This window comes from Spea bombifrons, chromosome 5, assembly GCF_027358695.1.
Source record: "Spea bombifrons isolate aSpeBom1 chromosome 5, aSpeBom1.2.pri, whole genome shotgun sequence".
NCBI lineage: Eukaryota > Metazoa > Chordata > Amphibia > Anura > Pelobatidae > Spea > Spea bombifrons.
The window spans coordinates 34,589,641-34,609,785 of NC_071091.1; the positions used below are offsets into that span (position 1 = coordinate 34,589,641).

The 20,145-nt window shown below is 36.7% G+C and overlaps 1 protein-coding gene across 1 annotated transcript in view; it reads left to right on the forward strand.

Annotated features, from left to right (window-relative positions):
• The window catches only part of CNTNAP2 (contactin associated protein 2), a 650,026-nt gene that overhangs the window by 390,812 nt on the left and 239,069 nt on the right, over positions 1-20,145 (forward strand). The window contains exon 10 of the mRNA XM_053467334.1: positions 15,234-15,405. Coding sequence (XP_053323309.1) covers positions 15,234-15,405 — 172 coding nt within the window. The remainder of the gene's footprint in view (positions 1-15,233; positions 15,406-20,145) is intronic.

A 20,145-nucleotide genomic window follows, 5' to 3' on the forward strand; every position in this document is an offset into this window, starting at 1 on the left:
TGAAACAGAGTAAATAACACAAAACCTTTACTTTTCCTTTCACTGATTTCTGAGCCTTGAAAGTTTTGTCCTCTGAAGTGACTACAAATTCAGGAGGGTGTTTTATCTCTGGATACGTAAAAATTAAATAGTTCCTACAGTAAGTAAAGTATCAGTAAGTATCAGTATCAGGAGTGCTTTCCACACTGCTTTGTTGTTTGCCCCGTTGTGTATTGATGCCCCAGCCAGGCACCCCTTTAGTATTAATGTACTCCCCCCACATCCTTGTGTATTGCCCCATGTGTATTTATGCCCCCAGACAGCTCCCTTTGTGCATTTATGCCACAACACCCTTGTCTATAGATTTTTATGTAATGCCCCCAGCCAGCCTCCCTCTCTTGTGTATTGATGCCCCCACCCCCTTTTGTACTGGTTAATATAATGTCCCCCATACCCATGTGTATTGTTAACAGCCACCCACCTTTTTGTATCGATTTATATGTGATGCCCCAGCCACCCTGTTGTGTGCTTATAACCCTCAGCCACCCCCTTTTTGTTGCCCCAAGGCAGCACCCCTTGGAATATGGGTCCCCTTCCATCTATCTCCACTTTTTTGCTTCCCCTGCAGACTGTCCTCCTTTGACATGCTCTTCTCCCCATCACGAGGAACTCTTCCGTGTGAGCCCACCCCCTTTAGCGCCACTTCGCATCTTCAAAGGGGAAATCTCACGTTGGACACCCCTGATCTAAAGAGACCCCTAAACACAGTGTTTTCAACAGCCCATGCATAAATGCATGTAAAAGTACCTATTAAATATTAGCCCATGTATGAGGGTCTGCAGTGCTTATGCACAAATATCTTAAGTTCTTACATAGAACATATGTTTTATTTGAGTTTGGGAGAAAAAGTTAAGGGTTTTAAGGAACATAGAAGGGTTTCTGGATAAGGAGAAGGCTTGGCCTATCATAAAGGAAATGTATGACGACCAAACAAATATCCCATCTAGGCCTCGGGGTGGAGGCAGCTTGCATAACCAGGGCAAATTGTTCTACTAGGCAGTTATTCTTTCTGGCCTACTACTGCTCCCATGGGCTAGTTGTGGGGTTCAGGGATCTCCTTTATAACCGGCACTGTGTCTAGCAGGCACACCTCCATAGTGAACCTACTCCATGCCATGCCGTGTCAATTAAGTTTAGCATTAAAGGTTATGATGCCCAGTAGTGTAACTACAGGGGTTGTGAGATGGGGAGAATGGGTTGGAGGTTATAGAATGCAAACTAAATTATTCAGTCACATTGGATTCTACATTTAGTTTAATTATGTAATTTTGGTTAAACATGTTTCACTGCTAAAACTATAAATGTCAGAATTATTAGTTCTATGTATAAATGAAAAGGGAATTAGATACCTCTACGCAAAAAGTTAATTAAATGGTGAGTTTCTACAGCCATCTGCTTTGAATCATGTAAGATTATTTTCTAACTGTATACTAGTCTTTAAGCTCACATATAGTATTAGCAATTTTTCCCTTTTCTTTCTTTTTTTTAATTAAAGTTTTCCAAAGAACAAAGAAACATATATTAGTTATGTTTGTAAATATAGTAATAAATGATCCAGGATAATACATTCGATCTTGACAAGGTGCATATGATCCAAACTAACATAAAAACAGACAAACTAATCAAACAAATTGTGGCAGGAGTAGTAGATCTTAAATGATTGTCTAACCTGTTAAAAAGAGAGAATGAAGACATTAATGTATATCAATATTTAAATTTGCCTGGGTCCAAAGAAAAAGGAAGAGATGCGTAGATCAAATATAGATGCGTAGATCATATATATATAATATTGTTTAATATAAGGTACATTTGTAATGCCCAAGGTGTCCATATGTCATACTAGAGGTTTAAATTAATCATATTTCTTTAAATAGATTTTTCCACAAAGTATTGATCATTTATTTGTGATCTAACTACATTTAATCTAGGACAAATGTCTTAGAATATAAGTAAAAAAAATAATAATAAAAAATAAAGTATTTGGGTTTTTTTCATTCAAGGTAGATCTAAGCGAAATAAGAATGATTAAATTGAGATATTCACTTACTTACTATTAATTTGCAAACTTTACAGAATACCTATATCGGAATTACATCTTCAGCATGTTGCAGCTAAAAATAGATATAGATCTAAAATATGTGTTAGCTTTAGTTTAGACTAAATACCAACTATGTATTAATTTTGGGAATAATTCTTGAATATAAACACAATGTATTGTTTTCTTTAAAAGCAAGAATGAGTTTAACCAAGATTCAGAAGAGAATGTCATAGAGATCTTGTCTTCCCATTTGTCGGTAGTCTTTATTTTCTCCCTATGGTTATATAAACGTAAAGCTTTACTGATTCTAGAAATAATTTGAATGATCTTATTTAATATAGTGTTGTTTAAGACCCCAAAAGATTTTAAGAAATGTATAACCCTAATATATTAATGTTTTCTTTTAAGAGATTATATAACTCTTGCATTTGTGTAAATGGTATTATTAAAAATTCCAATAAAAAATCTATAAGGCCTTAAGGGCAGGTTGTTTTTTTCTTTCTGTACCCCTAGTTTCTTTTTTTCTTCAGAAAAAAGAAGGACTTTCTTTAAATACCATTATTTTTACCCAATGCTGGCATTTTAACACTTTTCATGCCCTTACTTTTCATTTAAATACCTTTTAGAGAGCCGTTACATTTGATCTGACAGCTTGGGGGCCAAAAATGTTGGCCCCAGCTGTCAGGGAGGAGACTAGGCTGTCACATTTGACAGCCGGATCTCAGTTCCAAAACCCCATAATGTAGGGAGTATGCCCTTGGCTCTTAAGGACCAGTTTTTGGTGACTTATCCCCTATGTCCTCAGTCCTTAAGGACTTCGTTCCGGAGGACGGAGGGAGGCAGGAGAGAGCTGCTAATCAAGGGAGGAGCCAGAATCCCTTACCCCTATGCTTCTCACACCAAGGGGAGGGCACCATGTGTGTGGAGGAGGGGAACAGGTGCACAGAAGAGGTAATCAGGTAGGAAGGGGAGGAGACCTCTAATCAGAGACCCTATAAAGACCCAATAACCCCTTCACAACTGTATGCTTATCATTGGTTGCTCATTAAAACCTTGCTTATCAAACCTGTGCTACACTCCATTCCTGTTTCTGACATTTTTATACTTTGATTTTCTAAATATATTTCTAGAATAGAAGCTCAATGGGAGCTGAGACAGAATGGAAGCTGGTTCATCGTTGAAAATGTATTTTATTTGTTTTTACAGATCATAAAATATTTGTATCCTCAATATTACATTTCTTAAGGGGGTCAATCCAATAAAAAAGAAAAGGGTCTATATGATTACATTGTTTTTTTTCTCCATAAGCATGCCACTGTGGGTGTCCGGAGGGGGGGCAATAAGTCCCACCAAAACAGCAGCAGGGGAGGGAGAAACACTGTTTAGAGTAAAACACCTAGTGGTTGGAAAAAAGCTGTTATTTAATTATATACACACCTATGGACACCATACACAACTCTATCAGCAGGGGCAGGCTGGGCCGGGGGGCAATTGCCCCCCAGGCCGCCTGAAATCTAATCTAAGCGGCCGCTGGGTGCTGATGCCGCCGGCCGGCGCTACTTTAATACTTTTTTTAAAAATTTAATATGGCAAGCCGGATCAGCTATTAAATGAAAAAAAAAAGTATTAAAGCAGCGCCAGCCGGCGGCATCAGCACCCAGCGGCCGTATGCGATGGCCGCCAAGTGATGGGAGCAGCGTGAGGGGTGAAAGCTCCGCCCCCTCGCACGGACCTTTCACCCCTCACGCTGCTCCCATCACTATGCGGCCATCAGATTGCTGGAAATCTAATCTAAACGGCCGTTGGGTGCTGATGCTGCCGGCCGGCGCTACTTTAATACTTTATTTATTTATTTTTAATAAGGCAAGCCGATCCGGCATATTAAATAAATAAAAAAAGGATTAAAGTAGCTCCGGCCGGTGGCATCAGCACCCAGCGGCCGTTTAGATCAGTTTTCCAGCAGTCTGATGGCCGCTTAGTGATGGGAGCATCGTGAGGGGTGAAAGGTGAGTGCGAGGGGGCGAAGCTTTCACCCCTCACGCTACTTCCATCACTATGCGGCCATCAGACTGCTGGAAAACTGATCTAAACGGCCAATGCGTGCTGATGCCGCCGGCCGGAGCTACTTTAATGCTTTTTTTTTTTCATTTAATAGCCGATCCGGCTTGCCATATTAATTTTTTTGTGTGAAAAGTATTAAAGTAGCTCCGGCCGGCGGCATCAGCACCCACCGGCCGTTTAGATCAGTTTTCCAGCAATCTGATGGCCGCATAGTGATGGGAGCAGCGTGAGGGGTGAAAGCTCCGCCCCTTCGCACTCAGACTGCTGGAGCACCGGATGTCGTGTCACTGACATCCTGTATACATAGAAAACAGTCTGTTGCTACCAGGGGATGGAGGTCTAGACGAACCCCCCAAAAGTGGAAGTAGAAGGTTAGTAAACCAATTTTATTTTTGTACAAGCGATTTAATATTTTTTTGTATTCGTTAAAAACAAAAAAATAGGTATGTGTGTGTGTATGTAAGTGTGTCCCCAGTGTCACTTCTGTCTCCAATCAGCCCCCCATGCCATTGCTGTCCCCATTCAGCTCCCCAGTGTCGCCTCTGTCCCCAATCAGCCCCTCCCAGTGTCACCTCTGTCCTCTTTCGACCCCCCATGTCATTGCTGTCCCCATTCAGCTCCCCAGTGTCACCTCTGTTCCCAATCAGCCCCTCCCAGTGTCATCTCTGTCCCCAATCAGACCCTCCCAGTGTCACCTTTGTCCCCCTTCAGCCCCTGTGTCATTGCTGTCCCCATTCAGCTCTTCAGTGTCAGCTCTGTCCCCAATCAGCCCACTTTAAGGTATGATCCTGGTAGCGTACTCATATTAGCCTTAACAATTTTCCTGCTGCTGTGTACTATACTTCCCATAATCCTCAGCCAGTATCATGGGGGGCATTTAACTGGCTGAGCATCAGGGGGACATAAGGTTTTGCTTTTTTTTTTTACTATCCTTTGTTGCTATTAAATTTACTTATGTTGAACCACATTTGAATCATATTTGTATTTTTATAATGAATACGCGTTCAGGAAAAGATGAGCATGTATGGTGGGCTGATTCGTGGCACAACGGGCCACTTCACTTGACTTGCCCCCCAGGCCTTAGGCTGCCAGCCCTCCCCTGTCTATCAGAGTGCTTTGGTCTGCACTGTTCTTCTGGCTGGTTACCCCCATTCACTCTGTTATCCACTTCTTCATAGATACAGAGCCAGCACCTTAGCAGAGACACAGTGTGCAGGCTACAGACTGAAAGTAGTTTTTTCAAACATGTATTGCAGCTAGTGATAGTTAATACTCCAGCTCCCATGACTCTTATCTAGTCTTGTATTTTAACAATGGCTGATTTTATTTTTTGTACCCTTCATGAACATTTCTGCGGTGCTCGTGTTTAGCTGTAATTTTCTTGTTTCTCATTTACTGTATCCACACAGGATATACCGTATTTGCTCGATTATAAGACGAGGTTTTTTCCAGAGCAAATGCTCTGAAAAATACCCCTCGTCTTATAATCGGGGTCGTCTTCTAATCAGACCCCAAAAAAATGGCTGGGGCCATGCTGCTTACCGGTCGCGAGCAGCATCTCTTCCGTTAGAAGCAGGAGGACAGGAAGCTTGTAGCTTCCTCACAGAACTCTATCTCCCCCTCCCTCCTCTGGGGGCGGGGCCAGAGAAGTTGCTGGTACAGCCGGTCCCCTGCAGAAGTCTTCGAGTGAGAGATCTGCAGTTCAGGTAAGGGGGAGGGTTTTTGGGTAAGTATGTGTGATTAATGTGTGAAGTATGTGTGATTAATGGAATGAATGAGTATTTAAATGTTTGTGAATGTGTGTTTGTGTGTGATAGCATGGATGTGTAAGGGGGGTGGGGGTTGTAGCATGGCATAGGGAGGCTGTAATCCCACTACTATCATCCCCAGGTTCCAGCATGTACTGGCTGCCTTGGCTTGATAGGAGTGTGATTGCTGTTAGCAGCAATCACACTCCTATCAAGCCAAGGCAGCCAGAACATGCTGGGTTAAAAGGCATATCATGGGGCTGAGTGGCATATAGGGGGTTAAAATGCATTTCTGGACCTCCAGAAATGCATTTTAACCCCCTATATGCCACTCAGCCCCATGATATGCATATATACCTCCAGAAATGCATTTTAACCCCCTATATGCCACTCAGCCCCATGATATGCCTTTTAACCCCCTATATGCCAGAGTGGCATATAGGGGTATAAGGCATATCATGGGGCAGAGTGGCAAATAGGGGGGTATAAAGCATTTCTGGGGGCAGAGTGGCATAACTGGGGGGGGCAGGTTGGCAAATAAAAGGAAATTTAAAAAATATATTTACATGAATTAATATTTACTGGTAAAACTTTTTTTCCTATAGGGTCGTCTTATATTCAGGCTTTTTGTTTTTTTCCTAAATTAATATTTTGATTTTGGGGGGTCGTCTTATAATCGGGGTCGTCTTATAATCGAGCAAATACGGTATATTGTTTTTTGTTTCAGGACAAGAAGGGCTTTCTTTAGATGACATTATTTTGATTGTATCATATAATTTACTACAAAAAAGTACAAAATATTGTAAAAAAAAAGGACTTTTTCTGACTTTTACTTACAAAAATATTTTACTCATCTATAAAACCTAATTATAAAAACCCGCTAAATAGATTATACTTTTTGTCCTGAGTTTAGAAATACCAAGTTATGGGAAAATAAGTTGTGTTTTGCTATTTCAAAACCATTTTTTCCAAATCTGGATATTCTGCCCCCACGTGCTATTTGGGACATCTTTGAAGCCAGCCAATGCAATTAACCCTATCAAACCATTTATTTTGTTCCCTATTAAGCTATTTTAATGATGAATCTTATTGGAAACTAATTTTATATCCTGTGTTAAATGCAAGTAGCGAAAGGATGCTTGATATAACGTCAATATACTTATTTTATACCTCATTAAGACTTTAGTACCAACCTCCTGACTCTGAGGAATACAATAGTCATCAGAAAATATTTGCAGAACATCAAATTACTTGCCTACCACGATACACATGTTGCCGAGTTTTCATTCATTTGTTTTAGGAGGCTGGAGACATATACATGTATCTTCACAGGCTGAGAGTTGGTTAATGTAGGTATATATATACCAATGAGGATATATTTAATCACTCAGGTTCTGTCTGTCACCATAATCAGGTTAAGACTTGATCCTTCTAGTTCCTTGTATAGCATAAAAATAAGAATTTGTGGTCAGTCTTGTTTTTCCCCTGAATATTTGTTTTCACTACCTGTACTACATTAATGTCATCTTGTAATCAACTGTAACCATAAAAGCTTAATTTATAGACTGTGATTTGCATAATCTATTTCCCAGTTGGGTTAATAACAAATCATTCACACTGGCTTTGTGTACTAATCAATTAGAAGTTTTCTTTTGAAGTGGTAGACCAGAATGATTAACCTCTTGAGTGACTGGTGACCACTACTAAAAAGATTAATTTTATCATTGTGTTATAGCTGTACCATCACAATGAAATCTATTAAACAAGTCAACATACAAAAAAATCTCCATCTCTTGTCGCCAAGCGAATATAAATATCAAAACTTTTCTTTCCAAGTCTTCTCCCTATACAACACAAACATGTCCCAAATAGTATTACTTTTTTTGCAATGACTTCCCAACCAACCGGACAGTATATTCATTGTTTTAGGTTTTTTTATTTTTATTTTTACAACAATTTTAAAAACATACTGTAACTTGTATTACCTTATTAAACATGCAAATTTCGGACCTTATCTTTATTTAATTGATAGGCACTCTTAATTAATAGATATCTTGAGTTGATGTTTCACAATGCTTTATAGTCAGTGGACTTTAGTTTAGTTGGGACATGTGTATTAAAATGCATGCCACAGAGCCACAGAACAATTAAGACTTATCGTATTAACAGGCATTCTGCTAGTTAAGGTCTAAAATGAGATTTAAAAGGTACAGACCAATAACTTTAGTAGCTAGCCCAGAGAAACTACATTTTGTTATCAGTTACTCCCCAGCAATTCCTTTTATTATTTCCACTTATCTCCTCTTTATACACTTCCATCTCCCATTTTCCTCTCTCATACGTTCTTATCCACACCCCATTCTCCAATGAACCTTTCTTTACATTGCTCTCCTTTCCTTAGCTCATTCTTTCTCCTTGCCCTCAACTTTTTCCCTTTATATTTGATTGAAATGCTCTACTGGCTCTTTTTGCTAACCTCTTGACTATATCTCCCACTTCTTCTAGTAATCTCTTTTGCCCACAAGGACACTAATTCTTTCACTCCCTTAGTCCTTAAAAGGAGTTTTGACTTACTCATATATCTATCTTGGAAGATGGAAACAGGAGGGTTATTTCACACAATGACGTTTTAGCTTTTTCAGTTTTCTCTACTTCAATACAGTTTTCGTTGCCTACATCTTTCTTTTGTGCACTTCATCATTTCTGACATATCGCATATCTAGCCCATGCATTGCTAGAAAAGTTGTGACACACTAGCTTACTCTTGGTATTTCCTAATCTAACTCAGGACAGTTGGAAACTATGATGACTATGTCTGTTTCTTACGGCATTTGGACTTCAGGGAAAAGAAAAAATGTCGGTGCGCTGAGCTAGTCACAGGCTCAAATAATACAAATGTATAAAATGAGGCCTACCAAACAGGTGTAAGCATGCTGCAAAAACAGTGTATTGGCTGTACAATGTATACAACAAACAAAAACTGTCTGCACTTCTTACCCTAATAAAGTTGGCAACAAATACATAAACATAATATAAATGAGAGGTTTTGGTTATATGAATTGGCCAAAGCATAATTAAGCTCACCCGCCACATCAAGGCACACTCTCAATAGGGTGAGAACCTACTCTCACCTCCTACATAGTGGGCACACAAAGCAGTTTATGCTGCTACCAAAACCTTATTAATGTGTTGGGGGAGGTGCAATTAAACCTCCTCCCTATTAACCCCTGGACAGCAAGCTGCAACCAGACTGATGAGGAGCCAACAACCTCAAATATGTGCAAACAGGGAAAAGAAAAAATGTCGGTGCGCTGAGCTAGTCACAGGCTCAAATAATACAAATGTATAATACGAGGCCTACCAAACAGGTGTAAGCATGCTTCAAAAAACAGTGTATTGGCTGTACAATGTATACAAAAAACAAAAACTGTCTGCATATGTTTATGTATTTGTTGCCAACTTTATTAGGGTAAGAAGCGCAGACAGTTTTTGTTTTTTGGGCATTTGGACTTCACCTGCAAATGTATCAGATAATTAATATGCTATAACTGCCTTGTAAGCAGAAAACTCAATTGCTATTTTTATTTTGCTTAAAATGTTACATTGTCATTTTTTCAACAAAAAAATAGGTTAATTATCTCTTGTACCGCCTGGATTAATTAACACAACACATTTCAGTAGAGTATAATCCCCAACTGCCAGGAGGCAGCCAGAAAAACAAAGAACTCCAATAACTAAATAATACTTACATCTATTCTCATAACGTTAAATGCAATGGAGTTCAAGATGCATTAATATATATATATATATTTATTTTTTAAAATAGAATTTTGGGGGACTAGACTGTTCCTAGAAATGTTACATTACCAAAAACATTTTTTGGTATACCATTTTAATAGAATGTCGATTTTTCCCATCTGTATAATTATTAAGCGTTTTGGCTAGAGTTATAGTCTAGAAAGCTCCAAATATTGCTTTTTGTATGTTTAGCGATTCTGATTTCTCGCAGGATCAGTATGCAGGTTTACTGAATAATCGGACACACACAAATTCTGCTTCCAATACCACAGGCCATTAAATTCTTCTGCACTCCAGTTGATGCACAATAAATTTTAGATGCTAGAAGCCAATTTAGGTGCTCCCAGAGTTAGGAATATATTATTTATATCCTATTTTGTGTATTCTTTATACAAAAAGATTTTTTTTCAAAAAAAAAATTGCTCATTATTATCCTGGCAGTCTTGTAACATTTTTGAAGAATATTTGGGTCATTAAAAAACTTACTATTCTAAACAAAATCACACACTGGTGTTGCCATTATTTCAAATGACCCGATAGAAACCCCATTTGTTTTAGGGTTATGGTTAGAGATGCGGCTAGGGGTGCAGGACTTTACAGAGACATTGTATATAACTTTGCTACCTACTGATATAATGTAACGTTTATTTCCAAAATTTCATTTATAAATACATATACTGATAAATATGTATATGCTTCTAAAGTGGAAGACTGGTGCTCAATGTATGTAGTTATGAGACCTGGCATTTCTTGCCTATGGCCGCAAGTATTGAGGAGCTTTCCTGGGTATGGTAAGTCCAACAGAAGATAGACCACAGAGGGCTATATGTTTGCACCTTTTTAATGATTTAGTTAACTCTCAAGCAGCACTAGAATATCAATTACACACATGAGGTACTTGCCTATGGTCCCTGAGCTCTGGGAATGTTGCAGCACTTTTAAGGAATAATCCAGCCACTGCAACACTACCAGCCACTCAACAGTAGTGCAGGCTCCTATAGACAGGACCTCAGTGGGGCAACATAACATCATCACACTTGCAGCACACTTGTGGCAGCTCTCATCACTTGGAATAAAGAAAGGCACCTTCTGTGTATGTATGTATATTTGTGTGTATATGTATGAATGTATATGTGTGAATGCCTAAGGGTCTTAGGCTTTTACACATAGCTATTTTAACTAGAGGGTAAAATTACAACAAAATTGATAACCTATGAAATTATTAATTTTTCATGCACCCCCTTTTGTGACAAACATGGACTCTATTTTTTGGTTTATTAGATGTTACTTTAATTTTATGTTTAATTCAAGACATCTGTTGGTTTTATTTTAGAAATATGTCAAATTTGAAGCCACCGTGAGTACCTTTTGCAAGAAATTCTGTCTAAGCTGTAGGCTAGACAAGCTAATTGATTGAAAAATAGCATTAATATATTACATATAGCCTTGGTAAGCAATTGTGGTGTTTTAGTCTCCACATACATTACCCAAGGCTATCAATACTCTCTCTAGTAGTAATGGAACCCTAAAACCTAGGTACTTCATAATTCAAACAAGTAAGGATGTTAAGAAAGTTAAAACATCACCATCATCCTCCATACAATATATTATCATTAGGCACAACACATAGGAAAATGAAGGAGCTATATAAATCAATAAATAATAATACTTAAGCTTACTTTATTTCAAGATAGACAATTCTTTCTTGGTTCAACTGTACTTATTTTTCAGTTTTTAGCATGTTTACTATGTCAGTTTAAGATTGTAGTTGTCTGAACAATGAGCATAACTAGCTGAAAGTATAATATCTGAGGAGCATATTAAAAATATGAGCATAACTGGCAACTATCAAGACCACTGGGCTTAATTCAACAAGTTATCTGAAATCCAATAGAAAAGAATGAATGCTAAAACCAAACTCTCTATATCCACACATATACACAAAACATGTGTAACATACGCAATGATAATATGCGTTTAATAGGGGTTTAAATACATCTGTAAAAGTTGTTTAGAATTCTCACTACATATCAGGAGTTTTGATTTGATCTGATTTAACAAATAGTGATTTTTAATTAAAAACAGTGTGCATTGTGACAAAGGCACATGATAAGCAAATGCTACTTGACCATGTGCCCATGAAGGTGAATCACTGACTACTTTGTAACAATTCAGCACTTTTTCAGTACTTTTCTTCCTACAATAGTCTAGAAACTAGACAGATCGTTGAATTGTGCCCACTATACCCAACGGCAGTCACATTTACATAGTTACATAGTTATATAAGCTGAAAAAAGACATGCATCAAGTTCATGCATCAAGTTCAGCCTTTCCTATATCTGTTAATTTGTTGCTGTTGATCCAAAAGAAGGCAAAAAAAAAAAAACCCCAGTTTCGCTCTTTCCAATTTTGCACTAACCAGGGGAAAAAATTCCTTCTTGACCCCAAAATGGCAGTCATTTACTTTATCAAGTAGTCGCTGATCTAAAAAAGTTGGTAAAACAGTTCCCCAGGTCTGCGAAATATAGTCCAGTTAAAATACCAGGTTCTACTGCGTTGATTAAGTATGATTTTTTTGTGTGCAATTAAATATGTTGAGTGGGCTTATTGATTTATATTGGACCAATTAACCATGTTCTTCTTTTGGTGACTGCTCATTAAGAATGGATCCAGAACTGGTTATTATGCTATCAAAATACAGTCCTTGGTTAATTTCTCACGTGCATATTATACATACATGCTGTTACAAGAATGTATCGCAGCATACACTCATTTTCATTAAACAAACCAAATGAAAGCTCACTTTGCCGACATCTGTCACCCTACTGCCCAGGGTTCCATTTCAAGGGATTTGTTTTCCACTCCTCTTGCTTTACAGACGAACCCCTGTCCATTGCTTGCTGCATAACCTCATAGTTATGAAAAATGACTGTCTTGAAAAGCTATCTGCTCTCCAGTTACCTGCCAGATGGCCTGGGACTAAATCATCTAGAAAGCGCATTGATTTCTTGAATACATAGCAACATGTCTCTTCGGAATAATGTCATTCCAACATATAAAGTTTCTGTACAAAGTTATCTTGCAAATTCACAGACCTGTCAGAACCTTGTAAGATACTTTCCTATTACTATAGGAAACAATGAACTACCTTTTATAATTTCACACACATAGCACTAATAGTTTTGTATTGGTAAAATTTCCTGAAATAAGCAAGGTCCTTGATTTCCTGTTACGTGAAGATGTGGCATCTCTTTATCTGTGGCATAAAGACAAGCCCCATATTCCTTAAGACCCTCTGGGAACTGTAGTTGCAATACAGATTAAAGGAATGTTCCAGTGTCCCAGGGAGCCCCCTACACAAACAAAATAACTGCCTTTAAAAGGACTTTGTAAGTATGAGCTGTTCAATGTTTTAGAAAAAAAATATAAAAATGCTCTGACCTTAGGGAGAAGCAGCAACTTCCCACCCTTCTATGGTCTGAAGATTCTCACCACTGATTGGTGCCAATTGATGTTAGGAAATCAAATCAATAAGAGCTTTTTAAGCATGTGCATGGTGTCTCAATGGACCCTGCCTGCAGTGTTCAACAAGCCAACGCTAGAACTGATTGTCAGTAAGAATATCACGTGTAAGGAGGAGTGTTGGGCCAAACACATATATCGCATGGGAAATAGCTGGGACACGATGTAAAATGAAACAGACTTCTCGGCTATGATATGTATTAAAGTTCATATGATAACTGGAGTGTTACTTTAAGCTTTCTCTTTTTGGCTAGCAAAGTGCTCTGTCATACAGCATATTGTAATTTGAATGATTACAATAGATTATAACTTGAATTTCTATCATACTCAGTGTATAATAAAATTTAAAGTATACAAAGAAATAATTATAGGCATAACTAGAGTGTTTTCAAATTATTACAAATGTTGCATGTAATGACTTGTTAAATTACTTCTGATTCGTGTGAGAACTATTCTGATGACTCTAGCTGATTTTTTTTCTGTAAAACCATTTATAGATTTTTTCTAACAGTTTCTTTAGAAACTGAATACTTTATTTAATTTCATTTTATTCTACAAAATTATAACCTTTATTGGGTCATATAGAATTTACATGGTTTACATTTTCTCTAGAAGTGTCTTTGACTAATTCATTAAATTGGGGGTTTCAGATTATTGACTTTACTAGGCATTATGAAGGGTCAACAAATGTGAACTCAAAAGATGCTCATAATGTTCAGATTGCATAATGCATAGTGAATGTGGGAACATTATTAAGTCATCTGACTTACATGACTCAATATGTGAGGCATGTGGTTATCGCAAATCTAAGACAAGGTTTGAGTCTTTGCATCAAGAAAAAGAAGCAGACAAGATTGGACCAATCTCTATTTCTATAGTTATGCCTGCTAGTCCTCCTTGCTGGAAAAAACGGTTTATTGTATAAATGAAATTTAGAATCACAAGCATATTTCCATCACAAGTTCATCATAACTGTTTTGGTCTAGGCACATACAGTATAGCTAGGCATTTCCTAAAACTATAATAATAATCCATGAAGATCAAATAATATTGAGGCCAGTGTTTAGTATAATATGAAAAAGTATGTTTGGTACATGTCAAATATATATTACTATACAAAGCTATGTTTCAGTATCTTAATATTTAATTTATGTCTGATAAAAACTAAAATGAATTTGGCTCACCAATATGTGTCTTTCATACATTACTCAAAAAGGCAAACACAGGTTTATCCTTAATCATGGAACCATAGTGGACACCTTCAGTTTTCAAAACTTTCCAGATTAGCACATCTCACATTCTAAAAATGTCAAATAATTTAACACATAAAAAAGAAGTGTTTTAAATTGGTTTAGGATGAAAGTAAGTGTGGGTATGATAAAAAAAAATGGGTGACGTATCCTCAAAAAAAGGGTATGAATAGGCAGAGCCAGGAGTAGTATAACACTCCAAAATACTTGATGTGGCATCCTTAAAAAGCTCTCATATCCATATCTGGGAACTCTTAGGGTTTGATCCTGAGTCTCAGGGTTTTTGCCTCAATCTCAGGGTGAAGGGATAAATTCTCAGGGTCACACAGACTGGAGCTGATTCATTCCAATTCTACACTGCTGTGCTCATATATAAGACTCCAAATTGGTGCTTTGGCTACTAGTATGTTATGGTTGATATCCCTGCTTGGATGCAGGTGACTCAATTAAGTGTAAATAATAACAAGTTATGGTTAAAATGATGACTTGTATGAGAACCATTTGGATAATACATTTGGCGAGTCACTATATAGAAACTTCATGATTGGCTATTAAAGGTTTAATATTTCCAGAGTCTCAGGGTCAGCTCGTTTAAAAAGTTCCCAGGTATGCTCATAACATGGATAACTTGTTCTTAAGGGGAATCCAACAAGGAATCTTCAGCCATTTTATAAAAATGATATTGTTTACAGGACAGAATTAATTTGTAACCATTGCAAACTAAGCTGATAAGTCATAATGTTGCTGAATGTATTCTGTTTTTTGTTTTTCCACCAGGGTTTTTCCCAAAATCAAATGAGTCAGACTATACTTTGCTTCAGCATTCATTCCAAGGGTGCATGCAACTCATTCATGTGGATGACCAACTGATGGACCTCCATGATATAGAACTAGGAAAGGAAGGAAGTTTTGAAAATATCAGCATTGATATGTGTGCCATTATAGACAGGTAGGTCTAAAAACAAACAAATACTTGTGTTAAATGCACTTTACTATTATTATTATTATGATTATGATTATTATTTTAACTGTGAGGTTTTTATTTATATTATTATGAATAAAAATATAGTTTTTTTATTACAAAAAGCCTCTGCAAAATAACTGCCTGTGCATGATTTTTCTCATCCATACTAAAGTTGTTCTTATTTTTGTAAACAAAAAAATGCTGTATAATTGAATAAGCAGATATATGCTCAAATGTGGTTGTTTAAATCTCTGTGGAAGGTGGGATGTTCCATTCTTTGCATTTTTTTGTACAACTGTTGGCAGATTCTAAAATAGGAATACATACAGGTAACAAAAATATGGAAAACATTTGTTATTTTTTTACATGATTTGGCACATTTTGTTTCTCCACAATTCATAGAGGAGGTTGGAAATGGTACTTTCAAATAGATATTGCAAACAAAATGAAGGAGGCTTCTACTGACATAAATTCTTCCGAATTGACAAAATTGACAAATTTAAATTACAATTTAAATTTGTACCAATCAAATGCAAAGTCTACTTAAGACATCATTTTTCATTTTGTTTAAGATAACAAGTAAAAGAAAAAATAGTCTTTAAATTCTGAATACCACCTGTGACAACTAACTGGTTCCCCCTCGTTTAAGACACTAGACCACTAAGATAGCACCACTTATTTATGCGCAAAACATTTTACTGTTTAGATCCATCAGGGATTGAAATTCTTTTTTTCTCAGCAATATGATGTAGCTTTCGGTCTTTTATGTAAACAGTTAATATTGGAAGCTATGAACATTAAATGCAAGATATCCCTGGGAAGACAGGACTGACATTTATCATATTAAAAAATGATGAAAAGATGGCTCCCTAGAGAATAGACATACTTTAGTGAAAATATGAAACAGATTGCTGAGACAAGATGCTGAACGCAACTTTTATAAATTAAATATTGCCATTATGTGAACTACCTTCATACATTACGCAGAATGATAGTTCATTTTCATATACATATATTCATAAACATTCCTCTCAGCATGAATTTCAAGGTATTTTTACATAGTTTAAAGGACTTGGTGTTTTTTGTAAGTAATCTAATTTTATGTAATGAAAGAAGTAGAACTCTGAAGAACTATATATATAAACCGTGCATAAATATGTAGTGTATAACTTCTCTACGAATGTGTATTTGATACCATATAAGGTAAAATAGCAGTTCTTTCTTACTAAAGAGTAAGGAAGAGCCAAAATGATTGATTTTAGGTAACCAAGTTAAAAAGTGTTGAGTGAAAGTAACTCTTGGACTGGGTAAAGATAATTGCTTTTAAGGTTTCAATTTTAGCCTGGTATAGGGTATCCTGCTGAGCCAGGTACCTGGCTCCTGCATCAACAGTTAGGCAGGGCACCAAATTAAGGCCTGGAGGCTTGCCCACTTGGACTTAATTCACACTACAGGGGTGGCCATCATCATAAAGAACCATGCAACTCTTCTTGGTGTCCCTGACAGAACTCCATACTTGGCTAGTCCTGACTCAGGATCCATGGTTGTCTTATTTATAACCATAAAATCAGCCATGATACAAGATTTAGAGAGAGCGAAAGTATTCTGGAATGTTTGCAAGCTTGTTGAAGGTACAAATTGGTTCTTTAAGCAGTCATTTGCAGAGCTTAGAAATTCAAGGGGCTAGAAGGGATGCCCTTTTCAGTATCTCACATTTACTTAACAGAGCAATGTAAAACAAGAGTTATGGTATACACATATACATATTTGTCTTTTCTATTAAAATCACTCATATGAGATCTCATTTTAAAGGGATCTACTCCCAACATTGAGAAGTTCTTCCACTTCATTCCATTCCTAATAAACCGGGAATAATTCTCTCTCCCTCACCCACCTCTCCATCAAACCATTTAACTTTCTTTATAAAAGATGACAAAAACGCCTTTCTCAGGGTGTGTTTTTTTACTGTTTACTGTCCATATACTGACTGGATAATTTTAATTGTTTTCCGGTACTTATAAATATGTAAAAAGTAGATCAATAAGACACAATTGTAGGTCTTAAAGCACACAGATGTGATTAGCACTACCATCTAGAGAAAGGAAAAAAATAGCATCTGTAAGCTACCAAATATCAATCTTTCCCTTCATTACAGTCGATCTACACTGAGCTTCTCTTACAGGAAAAAATATACATCATGCAATTATTTATTATAGGTCCCGGCCGAAGAATGAAATGACCTTAAGGTTATTTTTGTCCAAGATGTTTTAGCGCACAGTGATAAAGAGGTTTGATGTTTGTGACTTGGAAGTTGAGCTGCTGTCATATGTGTGATCGAAGTTCACTTTCAGCTATATAGTATTATGTCAGGGATAATGGATGAGTGATGTCGTTTGACCACATGACGACCTTCTCCTTGATCAGCTGCGCAAAACATTTTCTAAAGGCTGGAATGAGATGATATCTCTTAAAACTGTCACATCTAACCTGTGACAGATGAAGAAATGTCATTGCATTTTTCATTTAAAGTAATTGTCAGCTAATTTATCTATGTACAGTACCACAGTATGAATAGCAACAGAATCTGCTCTGTGCATTGGTTTCTCCCAAATAGCTTTCTGTTGCCAAATCAATTAAATTCTTCTTGGTTCTCTAAACATCTGCATACACTTGAAGAAAATGTTTTTTATGTTAACTGCATTTAACTAAAGTTTATATTAGGGATATAGCAACAAAATAAATGGGTTTATTGCGGTAGGTAGCAAAAACAAGCATTCTTGCTAAAATGTTTGCTTTTTTACATAATCAAGGTTAAATTAGAAAATTCGAGCGTACATCGGCTGCACGAAGGTTTGCAATTTAAATGGTGTTTTTTGTTCCTTAAATTTTCAATGTCATAAGTTTTGATTTTTCATTTAAATCCCATGTTCAATGTGAAATAGCTAGATCATTTTGTATCAGTTCTAAAATGATTTTAAATAATATGCCACTTTTGATTTATTTTTTTCTCCGGCATTATGCACACTCAAAAGAACAAAGTACAATATGGAAAATGCTACATAAATGGTATTCCACAGTATATACCATGCAATACAAAACAACACTTATATCAGTGATGTAAGCGAATGCCCATAAAAAAAGCATATTAAAAAAATCCTTAATGTCCAATCATGGGATGTAGCCTAGGTCTTCAAACGTGGAATATCAGTTACTAACACATCTAAAACCATTAAAAAAATAATAATATCCCTGTACAATAGAATATACTCTAAAGCATTAGATGCAATCAGCATTGTTGTAAGCTTAATCATTTCATATTCCCTGGGTTGAGTAGAAATTTTAATACTAGTTTTAATTAATTTCTAAATAAAACAGCAATAAATATACTATACATTCCTGGTATCATATGGTGCACTTGGATCACTAAACATTTTATTTTACATAGTACAAATGGCACCAACATTTTGGACCAATACCCCCTCTCTGAATGTGCCTACCATATGAATACATAAAAATACAAGTGCACATTGTCTACATAATTGCTACTTACTCCTAGGTCCGGCCCAAGACATGGTGCTGGCTGGGTCAAAGGATGAAAAACCCCCTACCAAAAACACGACCACATGCATTATGTTAGATTGTGTTTACAAAAATCATTCATTCATGCTCTCTCTCACTCTCATGCACACTCTCTCACACTCTGATTCACAGTCTCAGACACCTAGACTGGTCAAAAGATTAAGATACATGCATATAGCCTCAATGAATACATAGAATACTTTTTGAACTGTCCTTGTGGTTTGGGATATGTAGAGAAAACAGATATTACAAAATAAGACAAATATATATGTAATAAGAGATATTAAAGCTTCCAATGCATTAGCCATTTAGCTTCTTTCTGAACAGTTCCCTGTTACCGCCTCTCCACAACGAAGATACCTGTTGCAATATTTGATTTTGTAAGTGTTAATGGACTAATTCCCATTATAGGTACAACTTAATGTCCCTGGCACAAAGAAGATTAAAAATTACGTTCTTACCAGACTGCATTATTATCATGTTAAAGCAACATGTTCCACACACACATGCTGTTTAGAGCAAGGAACTAATTTGCTAAAGAACGAAGATCAAGGCTTGTCCAATACTGTAGAACTGAAATGGTTAAAATACTGATACCTAGCTATCCCTTCAGTTGCTGTGTACCTACAACTTTGACTTCATGACATCTTAACTGATGGCAAATAGGGAGGAGGGCCATCTACGGCTGGGAATGATTTCTATATGCAGTCATTCTGTGTAAAATGTAATTGTCACTGCAAATAAATTACACAATAACAAGGAGCCACTGCTGGAAGCACAGATACTTCAGAAACAATACTTGCTTTCTCTTAGGTGTAACAGATGGCTGTTATTCCCTATAGGAGAATTCAATTAGACTTAACTTACATATTTTTGATGCTACACATGTCCTCTCTATTGAAGTCATTGTACAATATCACAGTGCGGTGTTTTAAAAACTACATTTTTCTTCTTTGATGTGTATGGAGTAAATATACTTTGTGGGTATGTCAATACTATTCTTTAGTTGCCTGGCTAGATAAAAACAAATATCCATGGCAACTAGCGAATGTTACAGTTTATAATTATATGCAACGTCATGAGAAGACAATGCTTTTCGCTATACAAAATCATCATCACATAAAATAGATCACCGCCATTACAAAG